This window comes from Centruroides vittatus, unplaced genomic scaffold, assembly GCF_030686945.1.
Source record: "Centruroides vittatus isolate TY-2023 unplaced genomic scaffold, ASM3068694v2 contig_502, whole genome shotgun sequence".
NCBI classification, from domain to species: domain Eukaryota; kingdom Metazoa; phylum Arthropoda; class Arachnida; order Scorpiones; family Buthidae; genus Centruroides; species Centruroides vittatus.
The window spans coordinates 848828-869829 of record NW_027122289.1 but is presented as its reverse complement, the minus strand read 5'-3'; the positions used below and the strand labels follow the sequence as shown (position 1 = coordinate 869829).

The window sequence follows — 21002 nt, the reverse complement described above, 5'->3', positions numbered from 1 at the left end:
AATTAAACTAGTACTGGAAAGATAAACTATTAAAAAACAAAAACCGTAATGTTTCCAGCAATAAAAACTATTTAATAATAACGTTTTCGACTGTTTTAAACAGCCATCATCAGTTACAACGAACTTAAACAAAAAAGAATGCAGAAAAAAATAGAACACAAGCAATACAAATATTTAAAATTCAAAAATAATTCCAAAGTAAAAAATGCCGACGTATATTAGAAACTAATAAAACTGCGCATGCGCTAAATATCGTAGTAAGAATAAAAATAAAAACAAAATAACAAAAATACTTCCGCAAAAATATTTCTATTACAAGAAAAGAAACGTTATGCATTTCGGTAAAACGACTTCCATGCCGTGGATAAAGCATCTGCATCCCTATGGTTAATGCAACCCGTGTTAACGTGGGCTTTGTATATTTCCAGCTTTTCTAGATGTTTCAGCATTTGTTTGTTGGTCGTGGCCCTGATAATAGATGCTTTGTCCCAATGAACGTCGACATCTTGATGCTTAGCGAAAGCTGCTAGCACAGTAGAATCTAAGCTCTTATTGATGGAGTATCTATGCTCCTTAAGCCTCTGCTTTAAATGTCTCATAGTTGCACCAACGTATACCAGATCTGTGTTAAATCGGCGATCTTTTAAAGGTATAGAATATACCCCCGTCTTAAAACTCTGGTTTTCTTTCTTCTTGTCGTTTCTTAATAATCGATATACTGTAGGATTACGCCGATATAACACCTTCATGTTGTTATTTCTGGCTACTTTCTTAATCATCGTGTGCAAGAATGGAAAATAATTGAGAATCACTTTTCTTCCTTGATTCATAGGAGGAAGCATTGCACGAGTGTTATTGACACCTACAAGGAGTTAGTTACATCCGCACTACAGCATTACAACACGGATATCGGAGTAAGGAGATTGATGGGCTTATCGACAAATTTCGGAAGGCAAAAAATCGGCAGCTTCCTCCTATGAATCAAGGAAGAAAAGTGATTCTCAATTATTTTCCATTCTTGCACACGATGATTAAGAAAGTAGCCAGAAATAACAACATGAAGGTGTTATATCGGCGTAATCCTACAGTATATCGATTATTAAGAAACGACAAGAAGAAAGAAAACCAGAGTTTTAAGACGGGGGTATATTCTATACCTTTAAAAGATCGCCGATTTAACACAGATCTGGTATACGTTGGTGCAACTATGAGACATTTAAAGCAGAGGCTTAAGGAGCATAGATACTCCATCAATAAGAGCTTAGATTCTACTGTGCTAGCAGCTTTCGCTAAGCATCAAGATGTCGACGTTCATTGGGACAAAGCATCTATTATCAGGGCCACGACCAACAAACAAATGCTGAAACATCTAGAAAAGCTGGAAATATACAAAGCCCACGTTAACACGGGTTGCATTAACCATAGGGATGCAGATGCTTTATCCACGGCATGGAAGTCGTTTTACCGAAATGCATAACGTTTCTTTTCTTGTAATAGAAATATTTTTGCGGAAGTATTTTTGTTATTTTGTTTTTATTTTTATTCTTACTACGATATTTAGCGCATGCGCAGTTTTATTAGTTTCTAATATACGTCGGCATTTTTTACTTTGGAATTATTTTTGAATTTTAAATATTTGTATTGCTTGTGTTCTATTTTTTTCTGCATTCTTTTTTGTTTAAGTTCGTTGTAACTGATGATGGCTGTTTAAAACAGTCGAAAACGTTATTATTAAATAGTTTTTATTGCTGGAAACATTACGGTTTTTGTTTTTTAATCAATAAATAAAAAAATAATCTGTTTATAGATCCTTTTTAATCATATTTATGGTTTTTAACCAAAGTGCCAGTGTAAAAACTTAAATTATATTGAAAATGAAAAGCCAAACATTTCAGTACTAAGAGATAGAAACATCATTTTTAACTTCTACATTTCAGTAATTTTTGTTTTTAATTTAAAATTTAATTAATAATTTACAAATATATAAAAGAAATTTGATTAGGAATAGAGCTCAAATTCAAATTCTATAAGCATGACAGGTAATTAGAAATGCTTGGATGGCATTATTAATAATCAATCTATCTTGTAAACATTTAAGTAATTTACTTTAGAATATAATACTTTATAAGTGTATGTGATCCCTGACATTCTGATGTATTCCTAAAAATGTGTACATCACAAAAGTCAAATAATATAGTGTTTCATTTCTGAAAACCAAAACAAAAATGATAAAATTTCTTATTAATGTAGGAATGTTTACAATGCATAAAATATTAATATATGCTTTAAATAATCAGGAAATAGAAAAAAATTAATTATCCCAAATGATTTTGATGCTAACAAAAACCAAAGCCACTATATGATAGCTCCAAATTGTTGACTTAAATTATACAAAACAGTATGAATATGGCATATGAAAAGCAATTTAGAGGTACAAAAGTACTGTGTACAAAAGAGCACCAGTAAGTTGTATATCAAATATATGAAAACCAAAAATCACCTGTAATTTAGAATTAATACATTATCTAGAATGGTCTCTGAATTAATGCGTAGAATCTTGAATTGACTTTTCCTAGATCTAATCTCGTAACATTTGCAAATTATTAAATTTTTTTAGAGATGGTAATTCTGTTTACCCAAAGTTTTTTTTTTATGTTAATTTTAATATAATATCAGCTAAATGAAGATAATAAAATTTGGCATTTATTTTAATAATAAATGGAGCTTAATGTAGGAAAACAAAATTTTTATCTGAAATATTTGAAAAAGTATCACTAATAGTAAACAATAATGGATCAATATTGTAATTTTATTTTGGTATTTATATTGAAAAATTTGAAGAATTTGAATTCTGATTCTAAAATTTTAAAAATCTACATACAAATATATGAAATTTTATATTTAGTGTTCAACAACATTATATTAACACGTTGACTGCCACGTGACTTTTCAGGATTCTGGTCTAAAACGCCAAATTAATTTAATTATGTTATATTATTAAAAACTCTAATCAGAGTACATAGTAATAATCAAAAAGCATATAGAATGTGTTTTTTTTAAGAAAAAGATATTATGAATTATCTCGTAGTTGGCTTCTGTAACAGAAAGCTCTTTGCTAAAGCCAAACTACGAGTTAATTTGTGCACAGACACGATTCATGCTGTCAGTTTAACAATCAGAGATGTGCGTCTAAGTTCATTAGTTATAAATCAAATATAGAGTTGAGCACATCACATTTACGTCTCTTTTAAGTGTGTTATTTTTTACTTATTTTTATAATCAAATTATAAATACCCCAATATGGATAAGAAAAGACCACTGACTAGAATGTTCGATCAGACAGAATATAATTCGAGATTACAATCATGGAATGTCTGGCATTGACCGATCAGATCAAATGCTATTGTACTACACAGCTCTAAAAAAAGACTATTAGATAGCCCAAAAAGTTTGCATTACGTATTATAGAGATATATATACACAATGCGCACAAATTCTTTCAAAAAGCAACTTCTAAAATAAAACATAAAGTTTAGAGAAGCATTCGTCGAAACGTTGATTGGAGAAGAGATTCAACTAGTTTTTAAAAAATTAGATTGCAAGAGCTTCATTATTTACAGAGTATCCCACCTACTGAAAAAAAAAAAAAAAAGAATCTGACAAAGCCATGTCGAATTTGTATCAAAGCTAAAAAACGCCGAGAAACGTGTTATTTCTGTCCAATCTGTCCAGAGAAGCCAGCCCTTTGCATGGAAGATTGTTTTAAAAATTATCACAAACAATAAAAATATTGTTTTGCTTTCTGTTTTGAATAAACTTTTTATGATTATATTTTCTGTTCATTTATTAATAAATGTTCTGTTCAATTAGGCGAAACTTGATTTTTTGTTCTTGCCCAAGGCTATCTATTCATATTTACACTGATATACTACGAATTACATCGTAGCTGCACAAATATGGCAAGGAAACAAACTACGATATAACTCGTAGGTGGCGTCCTGGGCAGTAATGAAAACTACAAGTCATCTTGTAGTTGGCAGTGAATGTGTTAAGTAAAAATTCTTGCTGATTACATTTTCTATTGTTGACGTAAACATGATTTTTTTTTCTTTTTTGCAACACTTAACATTACTTTCAGAAATACGTTTCTGAAAACTTGTTGGGCAACATCATTCGCCACCAAAACAATCAACATTTCTGAGTCTGTTTAACTTTATTACTATTAATTTTTAGGTTAAAACTCCTCCATTCTTCCCATCTGTCATGCCCTTATATTGCTATATTTCTCATAATTCCAAAAAATATATTTTTGTTTTAGTGTTCCCTGAAACCCCAAAGTAGCTTCATCCCTGAACTCAAGTGATTCCTGAAAAACTCATAAGGGAGTCATATCATTTCTATTAGCTCAGTGTTATAAATTAACATTACATTTCTGACAAGTTAATTACATGATATTTCAAAGCTAAGGCAATAAAAAAATAGCATTTAAATGCAGCATTTTGTACAGTCATAATAGAAAATCTACACCAGTTATAAATGCAAAAATTCTAAAGCCAGTGGGGTTAATACGTCTAAAGGTCACAAAGATTGATATTATATATTTGCACTTGAGAAAAACAATTGCTTAAATTTTTCATTTTACAATTATAACATTGATCATGAATATGATTTTTTTTACCTAAAGAAATAAAGATAATACTTACGGCCGCTGTTTCCACATCTGGACACACGACGTGAGTATAATTTATGTTTACCATGTCTGTTCCACTGCATATTGTTAATGACACATCCTCTAAATTCTGCTTGACTTTCACCTGAAGCTCTGTTAATAATTTAGAGTCCTGTTAAGCAAACATAAACATAATCACTCATTAAGCACCGTAAATAAGTAAACAGGAAAGAAAGTTGTAAATCGCTTACTTTTGGTATGCCACCCGCTCTGATATCGTTTACTTGACTCAGTTCTAAAACTTGACCATCCTTAAATATTTGAAAAATCAATTATGAAGTCTCGTTAAATTTATGTATTTATCCAATTAGTTAAGTGAATAAAAGAGTCTAATCTGCTATCCTGTAGCTATTTATAATTATAAAGTAATCATTATCGTTAAGTAGGAAGAACAGTTTGTTGAAACACACTTCATATACACTCAGTGAAAATGTTCACCATTTTCAGATAGTCTTGCACTGATGAGAAAACATAAAAAATACTTGAAAATGTACTCTCTGATCTCATTTATTTATTTATAACATCTCTGGGAAAACAAAGTTTTAAGAGGAAAATACTTTAATAATACATGATTTTTTAATGTGTTTTATTAGTATAGGACACATCAAAAACTAGTTCTCTCTCTCTCTTTAATTTTCAAAAGCAACAAAATATTAGAAAATAAAATAATAAAATAGAATAGGAATTGGACATGAATAAAAGACAACTTGTTTTACTTTTTATTAATATATAAAAAGTTTTCTCCTTAAAGATTTATCAAATAAAATAATTTTTTGATGTTTTTATTCTATAGCTACAATTACATTAAAAATTCTCACATAAAATCCATTTATAAAATAGAATTAAAGTATTTAAAGAGATACAATCTTACCATTAAACAAAACTTAAAATAGTCTGCATTATTATATATTAAACTTTGATTTATGTTACGAAACTATACAAAATGGAAAGGGATAACTGTTCTTAAATATTATAAAAAGGTGACCCAAAAGCCAGTTAAGGTATATATATATATTTTTAGTTATTTAAGAACAGTTTAAACTAGTTTCACAAATCATAAATAATAAAGTTATAGGTTAGACTAGCCACTTCGGTAACTTACAACAAACAATACATCTTGAAGTCCAAAATTACAAAACAAACTGAAACATAACACTTAACATAATAACTCTAGCACTGAATATTAATATGAATTTATACAGTATTAGCACACACAACAACATGATGCTTTTAGCTCCAAATCTTTGTAGAACCCTCTAAACAATTCTCCAGTAGCTTATTACCTTGATAATGACTAATGTTTTTAATCCTTTAGCTGGATCTTCTCAAGGTCAAACATAAGCATTGCATTTTTAAAAATCTCATTAGTTGTTATTGCTTAATGAGATTGAAAACATTAGTCGTTATCAAGGTAATAAGCTATGGAGAATTGTTTAGAAGGTTCTACAAAGAAGGTTTGGAGCTATATTATCACTTGAGTAGTAATAAGTGTGAGTAGAATATAATGCTTTTACATATGCCAGCTTGTTTTGGGTTATAAAACCACTATACTGCTGTTCAGTGGTGTTCAGTTATTAAAAATAAAAAAATAAAAGGATAATTACACACTTTTAAAAATCTTAAAATTCCTGTGAACTCCACGCAGCACGTGGTCTGGGTTTGAAAGAAAAGGAATAAAACAAAAAGAAGGGAAAATGAATAGTCAGTGGAAGCGTGTAGTTTGAAAAACAAAGGTTTATTGGGGACAAAAACATGGTTAAATAATAATACACAATTCAGTCATGGAATCGGATTGCATCACAATCTTAATTCTATTCGAGCACCCCCTCCTAATTTTCCTTCCTAACTCAAGGCCGTCCTTTACCCGACAATCAGTATGAACTCAATGACAAAAATTAACACCAAGTAAAAGTTGGGGAACAGAGTATACAATCAAATATATGAACTTTCTCTTGTAATACAACAATCGTTGACAACTGTAACCCTATAGTTAGTCCTCTTCTTTGTTAGATGGCGATACCTTCTTCCTTTCAAGTAATTCCTTTGATGGAGACAGATTACCTTTCAGCACTGTAATTTCCTCAATCCTGCGATGGTTGATTCTCCTCTGCTTTGCTCTATTTCTAACAGCCTACTATGTCTTCCGGTCACCAACACACACAAAAAGAATCCCAAGGAGGAAAAAGCTGTCTCACATGGGTTACACACGTTTTTATATCTCCTCGCTAACCGACATCACTCCGTCCCACATGATCCCACCACGGGCCAATCGCCAAATAGAATGCCCAGCCAATAGATAACTGGTGGTATTGAGGAAGGAAATGAAAAAGGACCCGTACAAAAACATACACGCGACATAACAAATGAAAAACAAAAAGATAATGATAAAAAAATAATAATACATAATAGCCGCGAAGCGCTACATTCCAGTAAATAATTTTAATAGTAATAAATCAAAAACATTTGTCTAAGACCATTTTCAGGTCTCTTTAATGTTCCAGTTTTGGAATGTAATAAAGAACAATGACATATTACAAATTATGTATTGTCTATTAAAGTTATTTACTAGAACCTTAAGGTTTTTGAAGGTGTCCAGTTTTGAGTAGAAATTAAAACGTTTTAAAATTATAAATTATGTATAAATCTAAAGAGACTGCACTTTTGTATTTTTTACAACATTTTTAAAAATATGTTATGTAATATTTGTGCTATTTTCCTTGAATAATTTCCGTTAAGTTGAATATTCTTAGGTTCCATGATTGATTATCGTTTTATCTATTTGTGTATCAGAAACAAAATAAGCTAGACAGATATAATAAAATAGTTGAAGGAAATCCAAAATTATAATTATCTTAACATATTTCTTACATCATAAATCACACATTATATTCAAGAAACTAACAAGTACCTATTGTGTATTCTATCTTTCTTACTAAGAGTTTTATAGCTTCCTTATTAATGCGCACAAAATATAGGATGACATAAGATTAATTCTTTATATATTTTAATAAGGAAATTAGAATATTATCAAAATGAAATTTATTTACATGCATCTGTAATGGCATTTCCTCTACGACTGTATCACATTAGAAATACGTATCTTGTATATACATAACAATGACAATATACAGAAAATAAACTTTGAACGTGAATTAACAAAATGCATCTGTTCTTGGCAATTGCCTAATTTACAGATACATTTAAACAGTTTTTTTTAATTCATTACTAAGTTATCAATCTGCTGCCACTGTTCTGAGAAGGTATAAAAAGGTATTAGACTAAAATATTATCAAAAAGTCTCCTTTTATCATTTTACATATTTAATTCGAATAAAGCCGAACTTTGACAAATCATTCATTGAAATTCTGTAAAGTGATTAATGGAGTCATTCTATACAGATGATGATGATGATGATGATGATGATGATGATGATGATGATGACGACACTAAACAAGAGATGTGTTCATATAAAAAAATAAATTGTGCCATCTTGCATTATATATAAAATTTCCAGAAAAAATAACTCTATTATTTACTTTTTTACAAATCATGCGATACAACTACATTGAATTGTTTAATGCATAAAAAAAAATTTGTTCTTTCGACAGATTATATATTATTTTTAGCTTCTGAAAACGGATACTTTGAATTTGAAAGTATCTAAGGAAATAAATTACTTTGGACTAAAGATTTGTAATTCAAATTTATTGTATATATTAAATTGCTATTATAAAACTTTAGGATTTTTATTTTAAATTTTAACTTTATCAAAATAAGACAAAATATACAATTACAGATTTTAAAAGTATATATATATATATTTTGAACTGTTAATTTCACAAATACTTATAAATTACCTAATTTTTATCCATAAATTATTTACTATTTTTATTTTATTATTATTTTTACATAAAACTAAAATTTTCTGTAATAACAAACCAAATAAAAATACTGTAAAATAAATGTCTAATTGATAATCCCTGCAAAATAGAAACCTTATGGTACAAACCACATGTTCAAAGAAAGAAATTGATACTTAAGTTGGGTTATTCGTAATTGTAGTTAAAAAAAACAGTTTGAAAAGAGGGCATATTTGATAAGGTGATTTTAAACTGCGATTAAAAACTCATCTATGGAGCAATGGCTGCTTCATAGGTATTGAGTATATGGTGGGGCTATGTTATGCAAAGGTTTTATTTTTGTTCTATCAATTTTCTACAGGTACTACACCATTATGGGTTATACACCACTGTGAATTATACACACGAAAATATAGTAAATAGAAAAATGTTTTGGATTCTTTCTTTGAATGAATGTATATACTGTATTTTTGCACAAATAAAAGCATCCTTTATATATGAAAAACTGCTAGTTTTTTGCATTTTTGAAACATGTTTGCTTCGCTTATTACGAAAACTCATTAAAGACAGAATAAAATTCAAAAAAACAAAATTTAAATATAGGTAACATTCCATAACCTTTGGATTGCTGTTAAAAACATTTGAAAAAGTTTGTTCATATAATAAATTTGCTTTAACTGGATTACAGGTGATAGTTAGGTATGCTCTTATAATAAAAGCACCAACATGTAAGAGTATGCTCGTGTGCGCTAGGTTGTTCGGCTTATAACAGCACTGTACTGATGTGTCAATAAATAATTAAATACAAATGTACTGATAGAGTTACTACTGTTTTGTTTGTATATTGTCTACTGGGATAGTGAATATAAATAGGACTTATTATACTGGTGTAGTTTCTGATTAGCAAAGAGAGAAAGTCCCAGTCAAAAGTCAAAAATCTTTATTTTCACCTGGTCCAAATAGATAAAAAAGTAAAACATTAAGGACACAGAGGTAAAAAGAATTGATACAGTTACAATTCAGTGACATCTCCGTAATAACAATTATTAAAAATAGACTATCAAATTTTGGCTTTTTAAGTTTTTTAAGTAACGAGTACTTTTGCTACTTTGTAGATTTTGCCCCATTTATAAGATGCCCCATAGGCTCCATATGCTCTTATATGCATGGAAATACATTATATGCATTCGGGTTTCTACTTTGAATGTTTTTGTTCATTAACAATTTCAGTTCTGCAGGTTGTACAAAAATATACCAGGTTAAGTTTTTTAAAATAATAATTGCTTAATTTATAAAATTAAAAATGGCAGATTAAACAGGAGGATTTAATAAAGTAAATATTAGTTATATCAAACTTAATTTCTGCAATGTAGCCTCTTTACAAGAGTCAAGAAATAAATGCTTTTGGAACAATAGCATTAATCTTGGGTTCAACCATCTCTTGACAAATAATTAAAAACATTTAATCCAGTCATCAAATAACAATGTTCTAGTAACACTACATTATATACAAATATAAACATTGATTAACCCAATCTTTAAGATTAATGCCAAACAATTGCCAGATTATATCAGGCTATATTAATGCTACTATTAATATAGCCTGATATAATCCAGTATTACATTATAAAATTCAAAATAGGGATTTCCCATTACATAATTTTGAATTTAAGGTATATTTCCTCCACTAGATTTCTTCTATCTTTGCAATTCACAATGATATCCAGATAATATACATGTGGAGAAAGCTCTTTTCAGATTTTTACTCATCCTTTTTCTACTAAATATTCTTCCTTAGTACATTTTATAGCTTAGATTTAGGAATGCACTTTGTTGCTGCTAGCTAGGTTAGCACATTGGTAGAATATTCATGAGTTGATAGAGCCCAGTTTCATTGAGCACTATTCCTAATGTATTCAACTGCTTAACTGTGTATGGAAATGTGTGCATCATTACACATTTTACAATATTTTATGATTTATATTCTTTTACTGATTCAGTAATTTTTTCATTTTATTTTCTGACTTAAGTATATATTAAATCATTTGTTTATGTACTGTTTTAACTCATTTTATTGCATATATTTCAGTTTTAAATGCTTCTTAAAACATTCTTGACATATCATCATTATTATTCATTACTAAATTATTGATGCTAGTGCTTACTGTAATTAAATATTTTGAATCTGTCAGCATGTCTTTACAATTTCCACAATTAATACTGTAAACCTGTACTAACGAGTAAGCGTTTTGTTTTATTATTTATGTTAAAATCCTGATTTGCTATTATTAACCTAAATAACTTTTTTAATCTGATCCCACCACTGTCTGGGTCCATGAACCAGACAGAGCCACTATTCAGAGTAATGTTAACATTTGCTATAATCAGTTGAAGCAATGTAAACAGATATATAAAAGCAAAGATGAAAATCTGGGTCAAATTATTATAACAATTTACTAAAATTAGATACATGGTACTACCTTTCAATTTATTTGTGTACTGTATATAAGTTAGGTAATATCAAAATTCAATACAGAGTGATCTTATAAAGAGCACGTAGATTATTGTGAAGTAATCACATCACTTCTGCACTTAATAGCAAATTTATTCATTAATATGGGAGAATATGTTTTGGCAACTAATTTGCCATTTAAAAGACTTTTGTAATATATATTTTTAGCATCATTTATTTAAAAAAAAGAAAAAATCAAAATTTACCTTATTCAAATCAGACACACTCAATGTTTCATATACATTTAATTTTAATGCTATCAGTTTGGAATCACATAGAAGACAATTCAAAAGTTGCAAATGATCTGTCTCCATTATTCTGGAATATGGTTATCATATTGTGAAACCGCAAAATGACAACACCTCTAACCAACTAGGTGCCATGGATTTCAGCCTAAAGTCTTAAAAAGAATTCCTAACTATAGGAGTTATAGGTTCATCAAAATTATTATACATTTGAAAGCCTTGTGACTGTTTTATTACATTGTAAGGATTAAACAAAGTTTAAATTGGACTAAAATTTTAATCTAAAATATGTCTGGAAGTTATTTAATTAAAATAAATTGGACATAACTGATTATTAGTATTATTATTGGATTATGTTTCTCTCAAGTAAAATGTGAAGTAGGATATGAATTACTAAGGTCATGGTTAAGAAAATTTTTTTTTCAAATACTGGTAATCAAATTCAATAGATTTGAATTTGTGATGTACAGTAATAGAAGGATTACTTCAAGCTGTGCTAAATTCACAGCATAACATAATACAACAATACAGAATCAGACACAGAAAATGTAAAACAATGCTAAAAATGTAGTATTGAAAGTAGAAACGTTACTTAATTGCTGATATAATTGATCTGGTAGCCAGCTTCTGAATTCTAAATTTAATGCCATGTTGTTACCAATAAAGAAAATTTTTCATTTTTATGTCAAAGTGAAAAAGAAAGTCCAATCACTAGATGGCAAACAAAACAGAATTCACAAAAATGCATGCAGACAATAATTTTTACTCCAAAATGAGCACTTCTCTGCATAAAGAAGTACATTAGAGTGGAATTATTATATTTCAATCTATTGTTCTGGGGGTGTGAAATCAAATCTGGACAAGCAACTCCGCAGAAATTTTTTATGAGTGGTCTTGTCCTGGATTTGTTGGTCTTTGTACCTCACCATTTGGCTGTCCCCATTGTTGGCCTGACCAAAATCCATATGGTTATGGAGAAAAAAGCCTCGGTACACAAAAGACAGAAAGAGCATAAAAATAAATAGAATATTTACTTTTGTGCATTCTTTAAAAATTATTTAAAAATGAAAAACAGACTTTTGAAATTTGTTTTTTAATTAGCTCTGTTAATAATCCTTCTGAGATCAACAACAAGTATTAGATTTAGCAATTTTTATAATATATATTTTAGAAATTTATAAGTACATTTCTAAAATCCAATTCAAACTTCTTTTCTCAAAGAAAAAACATTTTTGAAAACACTAGTGCTTTCGGGTTGCTTGCTTATTATTAGGAGTCAACAAGAGATACTCGTGTTTACTCTTGCATAGCCAAAAGAAATTCAGGTTTTCTAAAATGATTTTGCTCTAAGAAAAGCAATTTGAATTGGATATATGTTTAAAGTATTTCTTTGACAGATCTGTAAATTTCTGAAAGAATAAACTATACAAAAATTATCAAAAAGATTCAGACTTAAACAGTACTGGTAAGTTTTTGGTCTCAGAAAAAAAGGACATTCCACAAGATATTAATTTCAATAGTATTTAGAGCTAATATCTAAAAAGATAATCATTAAATATCAACTTCCCAAAACCCGATGTATTGATACTAAGCCAAATGATCACCATAATTTCTAGTTTCTAATTACTGATATAGCATATTAATAGCTCGATTAATTACAGTGATCATTTGGCTTGATAATCATTAAGTATGAAATTTTTATTTAAATTTTAGTTTTGAAGGTTATTAAATTCTTTAAAATGATTTCTAGAAGAGAGAGAATTTCTTTGCACATTAGCAAAGATGCATTACAAGAATAACAGATGTAAGATACTATGATACATATAAAAAAAAATAAGACACACACTTACTATTATAAACTAAAATCTTGAGTGAGAATTATTATAACAAAATGATTATGAATGTAAAATAAAGGTAAGAAACAATAATATTCAAGAAAATGCAAAATTTGACTTACAATTGAATTTCTATAAAAATTTCCTCAAATTTTTATCCTAATGAAAATCATAGAACAAATGAAAAATGATACTTGTCAATTCATAGAAAAATGGAAAATCTGAATTCATTTCCATTCAATAAAAATAATTTAAACACTTAACTGACTGATCCATACCAAAATTAGATTTATCATCAATAATGCAAGTTTAATATGAAATATATTTAAGATATCAAATCAACAAAACTACAGATTTTCAGGAAGAGGAAAAAAGTAAAATATAAAATTTTATTAGATAATTATTGACTGTTGATTTTTAACATATTAAAATTAAATGTTGAATTCTACAAAGAATGATAAAAAAATATACAGGATGGACAGTGGTAAAGAAAGTCGTTCCCCGGCCATTTATTTCAAAAACTAATCAGTAAATTACTGTAGACCTTTTGCCAATGCATACTATATTGAGTATGTACTAAACAATGGTGCAAATTTCCGGCTCTTCACACACTTCTATTAGAGAAACCTGTTGTAATCTTAGCCCATAATGAAAATAGGGCAACATTATATTTTTTCATGTGCTATAATTTTTTAATTGACAAACTATTATCTTTTAGTAGGGCCTACATTCTGAAATATCAAGTGGGATCTTGAAGCAGGTTGTCAAATCCGACAGGCAAATGTGTAACATGTAAGGAGTTGCAGTGCATCACTGCATAACACAAGTGCAATGTGGGGGGTTAGGGTTTCTCATTTCCCGTGATTCCAGGATAAAAGTAAACTGTTTCCCAGGATCCCAGGAAATCCCAGGAGAGAATTAATTATTTTTAAGATATACAAAAAAATCAAATGATATAATTATTTTTCATTTTTTAAAGTAATTTAATACATTTGCAACCTCCAAAATCATATTAATAATGCTATGTAAAATATATATTAAAACTTACCTTTGAATTACGTAGAAATTTTCACAAATAGAAAAAAATTATTGAAGTTTGTTGGAAACTGCATACAACAACAACAACAACAACAACAACAACAAAATGCTTTGAATTGAGTTGAAAATTTAAAAAAAATGAACTTAGGTCAAACTTCTAACTTAAAAGGAAATTTTCGTTTTTTAAATAAAACATAATACAAAATACAGTCAAACCTGTTTTTATGCGGGGGATAGGGACCGCATTAAAAAAGACGCATTAAAAAAAAAAAAAAAAAAAAAAAAAAAAAAAATCGCACGAAACTTCACGAATGGCTGTAAAAAATAGTTTTCGCAACACAATTAAAAAATATTTTTTTTATGCGGTCAACAGGGACCGCATAAAAAAAGTCTCACATAGAAAATAACTCAAAACCGTACGAAATAGAATTTATTGACAACAGATGTCAGCACTTGACTGCATCGTCTGGTCTATCGTCTGTTTTACATATTTTTGTCCAGGTGGTGTTTTGTTGACTTAAAAAGTAAATTATTTCATTTTTCGCATATTCATGCAATAATATTACTATAATAAGTGCATTTATGCTATAATAAGTCAACGTGAAACATGACAAATCGCACGAAACTAGTCACCAACTATACCGCACAAAAAAACCGCATAAATTAAAAATTCGCATTAAAAAAATCGCACAAATAAAAATCGCACATAAAAAGAGCGCATAAAAACAGGTTTGACTGTATTATCATAAAAATTTACAATAAGATTTTAAAAAGCAAAGATGGTCAATATTCTGATCACTCAATCTGATTTTTATTATAGTAATGAAAAGTCCTTCTACCATGAGAATGTCCTTCTGATTCAATTGATGTGAGTGGAATCGTGTTTAATGCATTTAAGAGAAGACAGATGTTATGTGTTTTATCACCTGTAGCCTGGAAGATTTCTAGTTTGTTTTTGAGATTGTAGTACTTATTTTCCTTTCTAGTATTCTTGATTTGTTCCTTGGCTGTGGCTGCTTTAATAGCGGCATCGAGCTTATATATCCTGATAATTCGTTTGGCTTTAATAATCAGGTTTATGAAGAAAAACTTCATACTTCCTACTCATTTGTATCCTTGTCCAATCTGCACAACCTGGTGTTATGCAGTTATTGAAGCATACTGGGCATGGTTAAAAATTAAGACAGCATAAGCACAATTATTCCATATATTACAGGTTCTGACAAGTAAAGAATTTTCAGAGTCCTGCCACAAATAAGGCTATATATTGATTATTGACCATTTGTGACATGCCATAACAAGGAAAAATTAAAAAAAAACTAATAAGTAGGTTTAAAATTGATAAATACAAATGTATTCTGACAGTTCATGAGTTAATTATACTTTCTATTTGCAAAATTTCCTCAACTTTAGCACAAAATAAGAAAAAAGTGAATTTTTAAGAAATTTGTGGGATTTCTCAGAATAAAAAACAACCAGGATCCCGGGAGAGAAACAGAACAGAACTTTGATGTCATTGCTAATCTAAACTAAACAGAAGAGTCAACCACAGGGTTGACTGTTCTGTATAGTTTAGATTACAAATGATCCAACTTAATAGAAAATACTAAATGCCATTAAATAAAACAGCACCTAATCTAATCACCATAACACTGCTAACCCTTAAACCAGGGATTGTGAACGTTTTTGAGCCCGCATACCATATTTAAGCATATTTAGTTTTAAAGATGTTTATGCGTGCCAAAGTTTTAGACTTCAAATAAACATATTTAAAGAAATTAAATGAATATGCTTTAATTAGAATAAATGTAAAAAAGCTGGCTGAGAAAAGGGTCATCGGGTGATAAACCAAAAGGGTGATTGCAAAGACAGGTGATAAATCGAAATTGTATGATACATTAAGTGTCAACTATGTCTTTTCATTTACATTCTCTTGAGTGTTGTGAAGTATTTTATAGCCTTTTCATGTTCTACATCTTTCTAATTGACAATGTTCCCCTATTTTCATTAAGAATTGAGATTATTACAGCACCTACTGAAAAAAAGATGTGAATTTCTGCCCACTCCAGCCCATCATTTCATACATGCTTGACATAATATGCATCATCAAAAAGTCTACAGTGATTGCCCCATTAGTTTTTAAAAAAAGTAACCAGGAAGGACTTTTGTTAACACCCTTTATGTTAATATCATTATAGGACATTAAGTGAATGTATTTATTTTGGATTTAAAACTCGCTGTCTCTGTTTACTAATCTTCATAAATTTTGTTATTGATCCAACAGCAAGTTCATTATTTATTCACTTATTTCTGACATTAATTCCTGTAATTGCAGTTGCTTTTCATTTAAAATTATATTTAAAGTGAAAGAAAAAGAAAATTTTTTTGTTTCATCAAATATGTCAAATTACTCAAAAAATTATACACATTAGCTTTTTTTATTGCTGTTAGAATTTTACAATACTAAAATATATGCACATGAAATTTGAAAATGGCTCGTAATGAAGGAACTTAAGATGAATATGACGATATATACCAGTAGTTCTCAACCTTTCTGAGGCTGTGAAACACCATTCATATACTTTTTATTACACGGAGCATTAGCATCAACATATTCAAAAGCTGATAAGCAATTCGATGTTTACTATTCTCAGAAAACAATAAAGCAATAAACCAATAAACTTTAATATATTGAATATTAAAAAAAAAAAAAAAAACATGGAATTGTCTACAAATATAGCAATGGGAATAAATTTGAATAAATACTTCAAAATCTTTTCTTTCATGGAACACTTGAGGTAGGTTTGCCGAACACTGGTTAAGAACCACTGATATTTACAATGAAATCATTATGTCTCATTAAGAACTGAATGACTCACAGGTCAGATTGATATTAAAATATAATAATCAAATTAGAAAAGCAGATATACTAACAAAGAAAAGACAATAAATAGGAAGATTGAGATCTTTCTAAATAGATGGAGAAAAGCATATAAACATACAATGCATATTCTTTCTTCTCTGGGCTGATAATTTTGTCAAGTATGCAAAATTTTTATATGTCAATTCTTAAGTACAATGCACAATTTGATTGTGGATGTAATTAACCAAGTGGAAAAAAATTCAAAAATGAAAATTAATGGAAATTAAAAATATCTTCTCATTTCCATTACATTTAATTAGCAGACATTAAAAATGATAGGATTGTAGCAGGAATTCCTTAAATATCCGAATGACTTAAATATTAAACAAATGTAAACAGTTATTATGCCAGATTATATGTAAATGAATTCCTTGATACAGAATTGTTTCTACTATTTAATATTCAAAAAATAAAAACTGTATGATGAATTTTGTAAAATAAACATAACAAACGATTTTCTTTCAATTTCTTAATTAAAAAAAAATTCAATAGTAGTCCTTTTTTTTAGAAAATCGAAAATGTTTAGTTCATTAAAAAAACGAACTAACTTCCAGTAGTTTGAAGATTATGCGAGATTTTGGGATTTTGAAGATAAAGGATATAAGCACTCTTGAAAACTACTTAAAGAACTAAAGCTTCTTGACTCTTATAAAGAGATGTGTGGTTTTTTTTAAATTTTGAAACATTTAAAACTTTTTTCCTTCCACTTTTTTAATGAAATTTCAAGGAGTATGATCTTTTAACATATTGAAAGTTACTCAATCAGCCAGGTGAACAAATGTATAGAAACATACATTGTTAAATATATATGTACTATATATGCAGGAAAACTAATTTTTTTCTAAATGTTAAAATTAAGGACAGTATATTCGTTTGTTGGTAATATCCACGTTTAATATTTTATTTGTTCATAATTATGTATGTACAGTACATAACAAGATGTTTGGAATGGGGGGAAAGACAATTTTAAGGAAAAATCCAATTATCCAGATATTCTGCATATCTCCATAGCCTGAGGTTCCAATTAATTTGGATAATTGGAGAAGTTTTACTGTGTAACATTTATATTTGCATCTGGAATATTTGCTAGCAGGATGGCCGAGGTAGTTAATGAGTCAGGTTATTGCTCTGGGAGACCCAGTATCAATCCAGGTGTGCAATTCTTAGGAATTTTTCAGAGAGAGGTGGTCTGTCAGGTCCAACCTCACTACCTGGTCATGCTATTGAGAGTCTTAAAGGGTTTTTTTTTTTCTAATGTACAAGGTGGAAAAAGTTAAAATAAAAAAAACCTGGAATATTCATTAACAAACAGATGGAATTAAAATACTGTCTTAATTTTATAAAAACTATTATTTTATTTTATCCTAAATTAAATCTATCATTATATAGATGTAAAATAAAAATATTTAAATTTTACAAAAAAATATATATTTTTTCTTTCATTTAAATCAGACTATTTCCATGTGCAATATGGAGATATATTTTGGAAATTATGTAACAATAAACAAATATAATTATAGAACAAATGCCCAGAAGTTATTTAATTAAAGTGAATTGGACATAACTGATAATATTTTATGTGAGAGAAACATAATCCATAATAATAAAGCAGGCTTTGTATTGCTAAGGTTTATTTAAAACATTTGTTTTAGCCATAAGTTAATAAATATTTTAAATAAATTACAGTAACTACAAGGAAGAGCTGTGTTAAATTCATAGCACAGCATGATACAATGACACTGAATCATTCATATTTACTCTGTTAAGAATGAGTTGACTAACTAAAGTTAATTTTAAAAAGAACAAATATTAACGCAAAATAATTCATTAAAATGTGATTTTAAAAAATGAAGCGTCGGTAAAAAAATTAATGTAGAAAATCGGAAGTTAAATTAAACTAATTATATGTAACAAGAAAACGGATAAATGTGATGTAATTAATAAGGAGTTAACATAAAAAAAATCAGAAAGACAAAACTAAAAAATTTAAATATATAATCTAATCTTTTCCTCTTGTCTCAATCATACTTCAAGATAAAATGATAACTGCTTGAAGGAAATTTTTGCTAACAATAATTCTATTAAAATTTAAATTTTAATATATTCTGAATTAAAAATACAAACTAACTTACCAACAAAATAAGCAACTCGTTAATATGTATAGTTTATATTATATATATAATATTGTTCATTAAATTTTTATAGAAAATACAAAGTGTATACACCTATACCATAAAAATTAATGAACTATATCATAAAACATAAAAATATTTTTTTATAACCCCACCCTTTAAAACTTATGTGCATGCGTCTATGTATATACCACTGTCTTTGTTAATAATTTAAAATATAATAAAAGAAGAAATGTAAAATTTAATTAACATTAATAGCAACTCATTTTTCATTCTGCATTCTTTCAAATAAATTTTCATTATATTCTCCAACTTAATTTCAAAAATAAATTTGTAAAGACTTATCTTTCTATTGTAATGCAATTAATGGAAACCTCTAGTTATTTCTTTTAATGTAAAAAACACAAATTATAGTTTAAATATGAAAGAAACTATGACAGCTTAGGTATTATAGTACAGTTGCATGTACTGTACATCATACAAATAACTATAGCCTATAATTTAATCAATAGAAACAATGTCAAACAAACATAATTAAGGATATATGAAATATTATCCAAGGTCACATCTTTCTAAATTTAATTTTAACGTTTAGAGGAAAGAACATGATTTAAATTACATTTATATCTGATGTGAATTATTTTAAGAAGCACAGTACTTAGAGATTTCTGTGAAAACATTCATTCTATGTATCGGGCATATCAAATTTTATTACTAGAAATTTCATATCTCATTTGTATAATGGATATATGATTTGTGGATTTATAAATAGATGAAAGACAGTTTATAATAAATTTCAATTCAATTCAAAATGCTTTCCTTGGAGTAAATCTTCTTAGAAAACTTACAAAGTCTAAGAAGTTTTCATTTCCAGCAAAGTAGTTTGAAGTGGATTAATGTTTAAGAAAGCTCCTCACAAGTAAATTTCAATTTTATTCTACTTTCATTACTAGCAGAAAAAGAATTTTAAAAAATCAATCAATTTTTAATTTTATGGATTTATCTTTTCCAATATTTTTATTCTAAGGCAAGTTGTTATAATGTAAATGATCTTCAATTCTAAATTAATTACTAGTACTAGTGTTAATATATGACTCTCAGAAATGATGATATTCAGTGTTGGCTCAACAGAAACTTGCACCTGAGGTTAAACTGACTTTTTCTTCCAGTTTCCAAAACAGTTGGCAATAGAAAGCATTTCTACTTGTATGAACTATTGTAAACAGCTTTAAAGTATATTAATAAGCTGAATACAATGAAGTTCCGTAATTTTTTTTATTCTTTTAAACATTTTTGGCTCCCCTCTCATTTTGCCACTTGAGACAGCCATTTCATCACCTCACCCATCAAATTGGTCCCATTCAAATTAGATAAAACCTTTTTAGTGAGTGTGCTTCAAACCGTATTACAAATAATATTCAGTCACCATATTTTCACACAAATAAGAGCATGCTCTGTTTTTGTATTTTTGAAACATGCACTCTGCTTCACTTATAAGAACATACCTCATATATAATAGAATGCTCTTATTTGTGCCAGCACTGCACTTATATGCATGGAAATATGGTAATAGTTTGAGTAGGTGTTGAGACAGAAAGACAAGATTTGATGATTAACAAAATACTGCAGATACAGAAATTGTCTCAAAGTAGTTGCAGTACTGATTGAATAAATATATCAAAACTTAAGTTTTATTTTTTTAAGTTCATTCAATCAAATAATTTGCTA

The 21002-nt window shown here is 28.3% G+C and overlaps 1 protein-coding gene across 1 annotated transcript in view; it reads right to left on the bottom strand.

The window, feature by feature from the left end:
- Window positions 1-21002, bottom strand: part of LOC136978279 (1-phosphatidylinositol 4,5-bisphosphate phosphodiesterase-like) — a 78123-nt gene that overhangs the window by 45062 nt on the left and 12059 nt on the right. Inside the window, 2 exon segments of the mRNA XM_067273964.1 lie at window positions 4704-4841; window positions 4921-4980. Of these exon segments, the coding sequence (XP_067130065.1) occupies window positions 4704-4841; window positions 4921-4980 (198 nt within the window).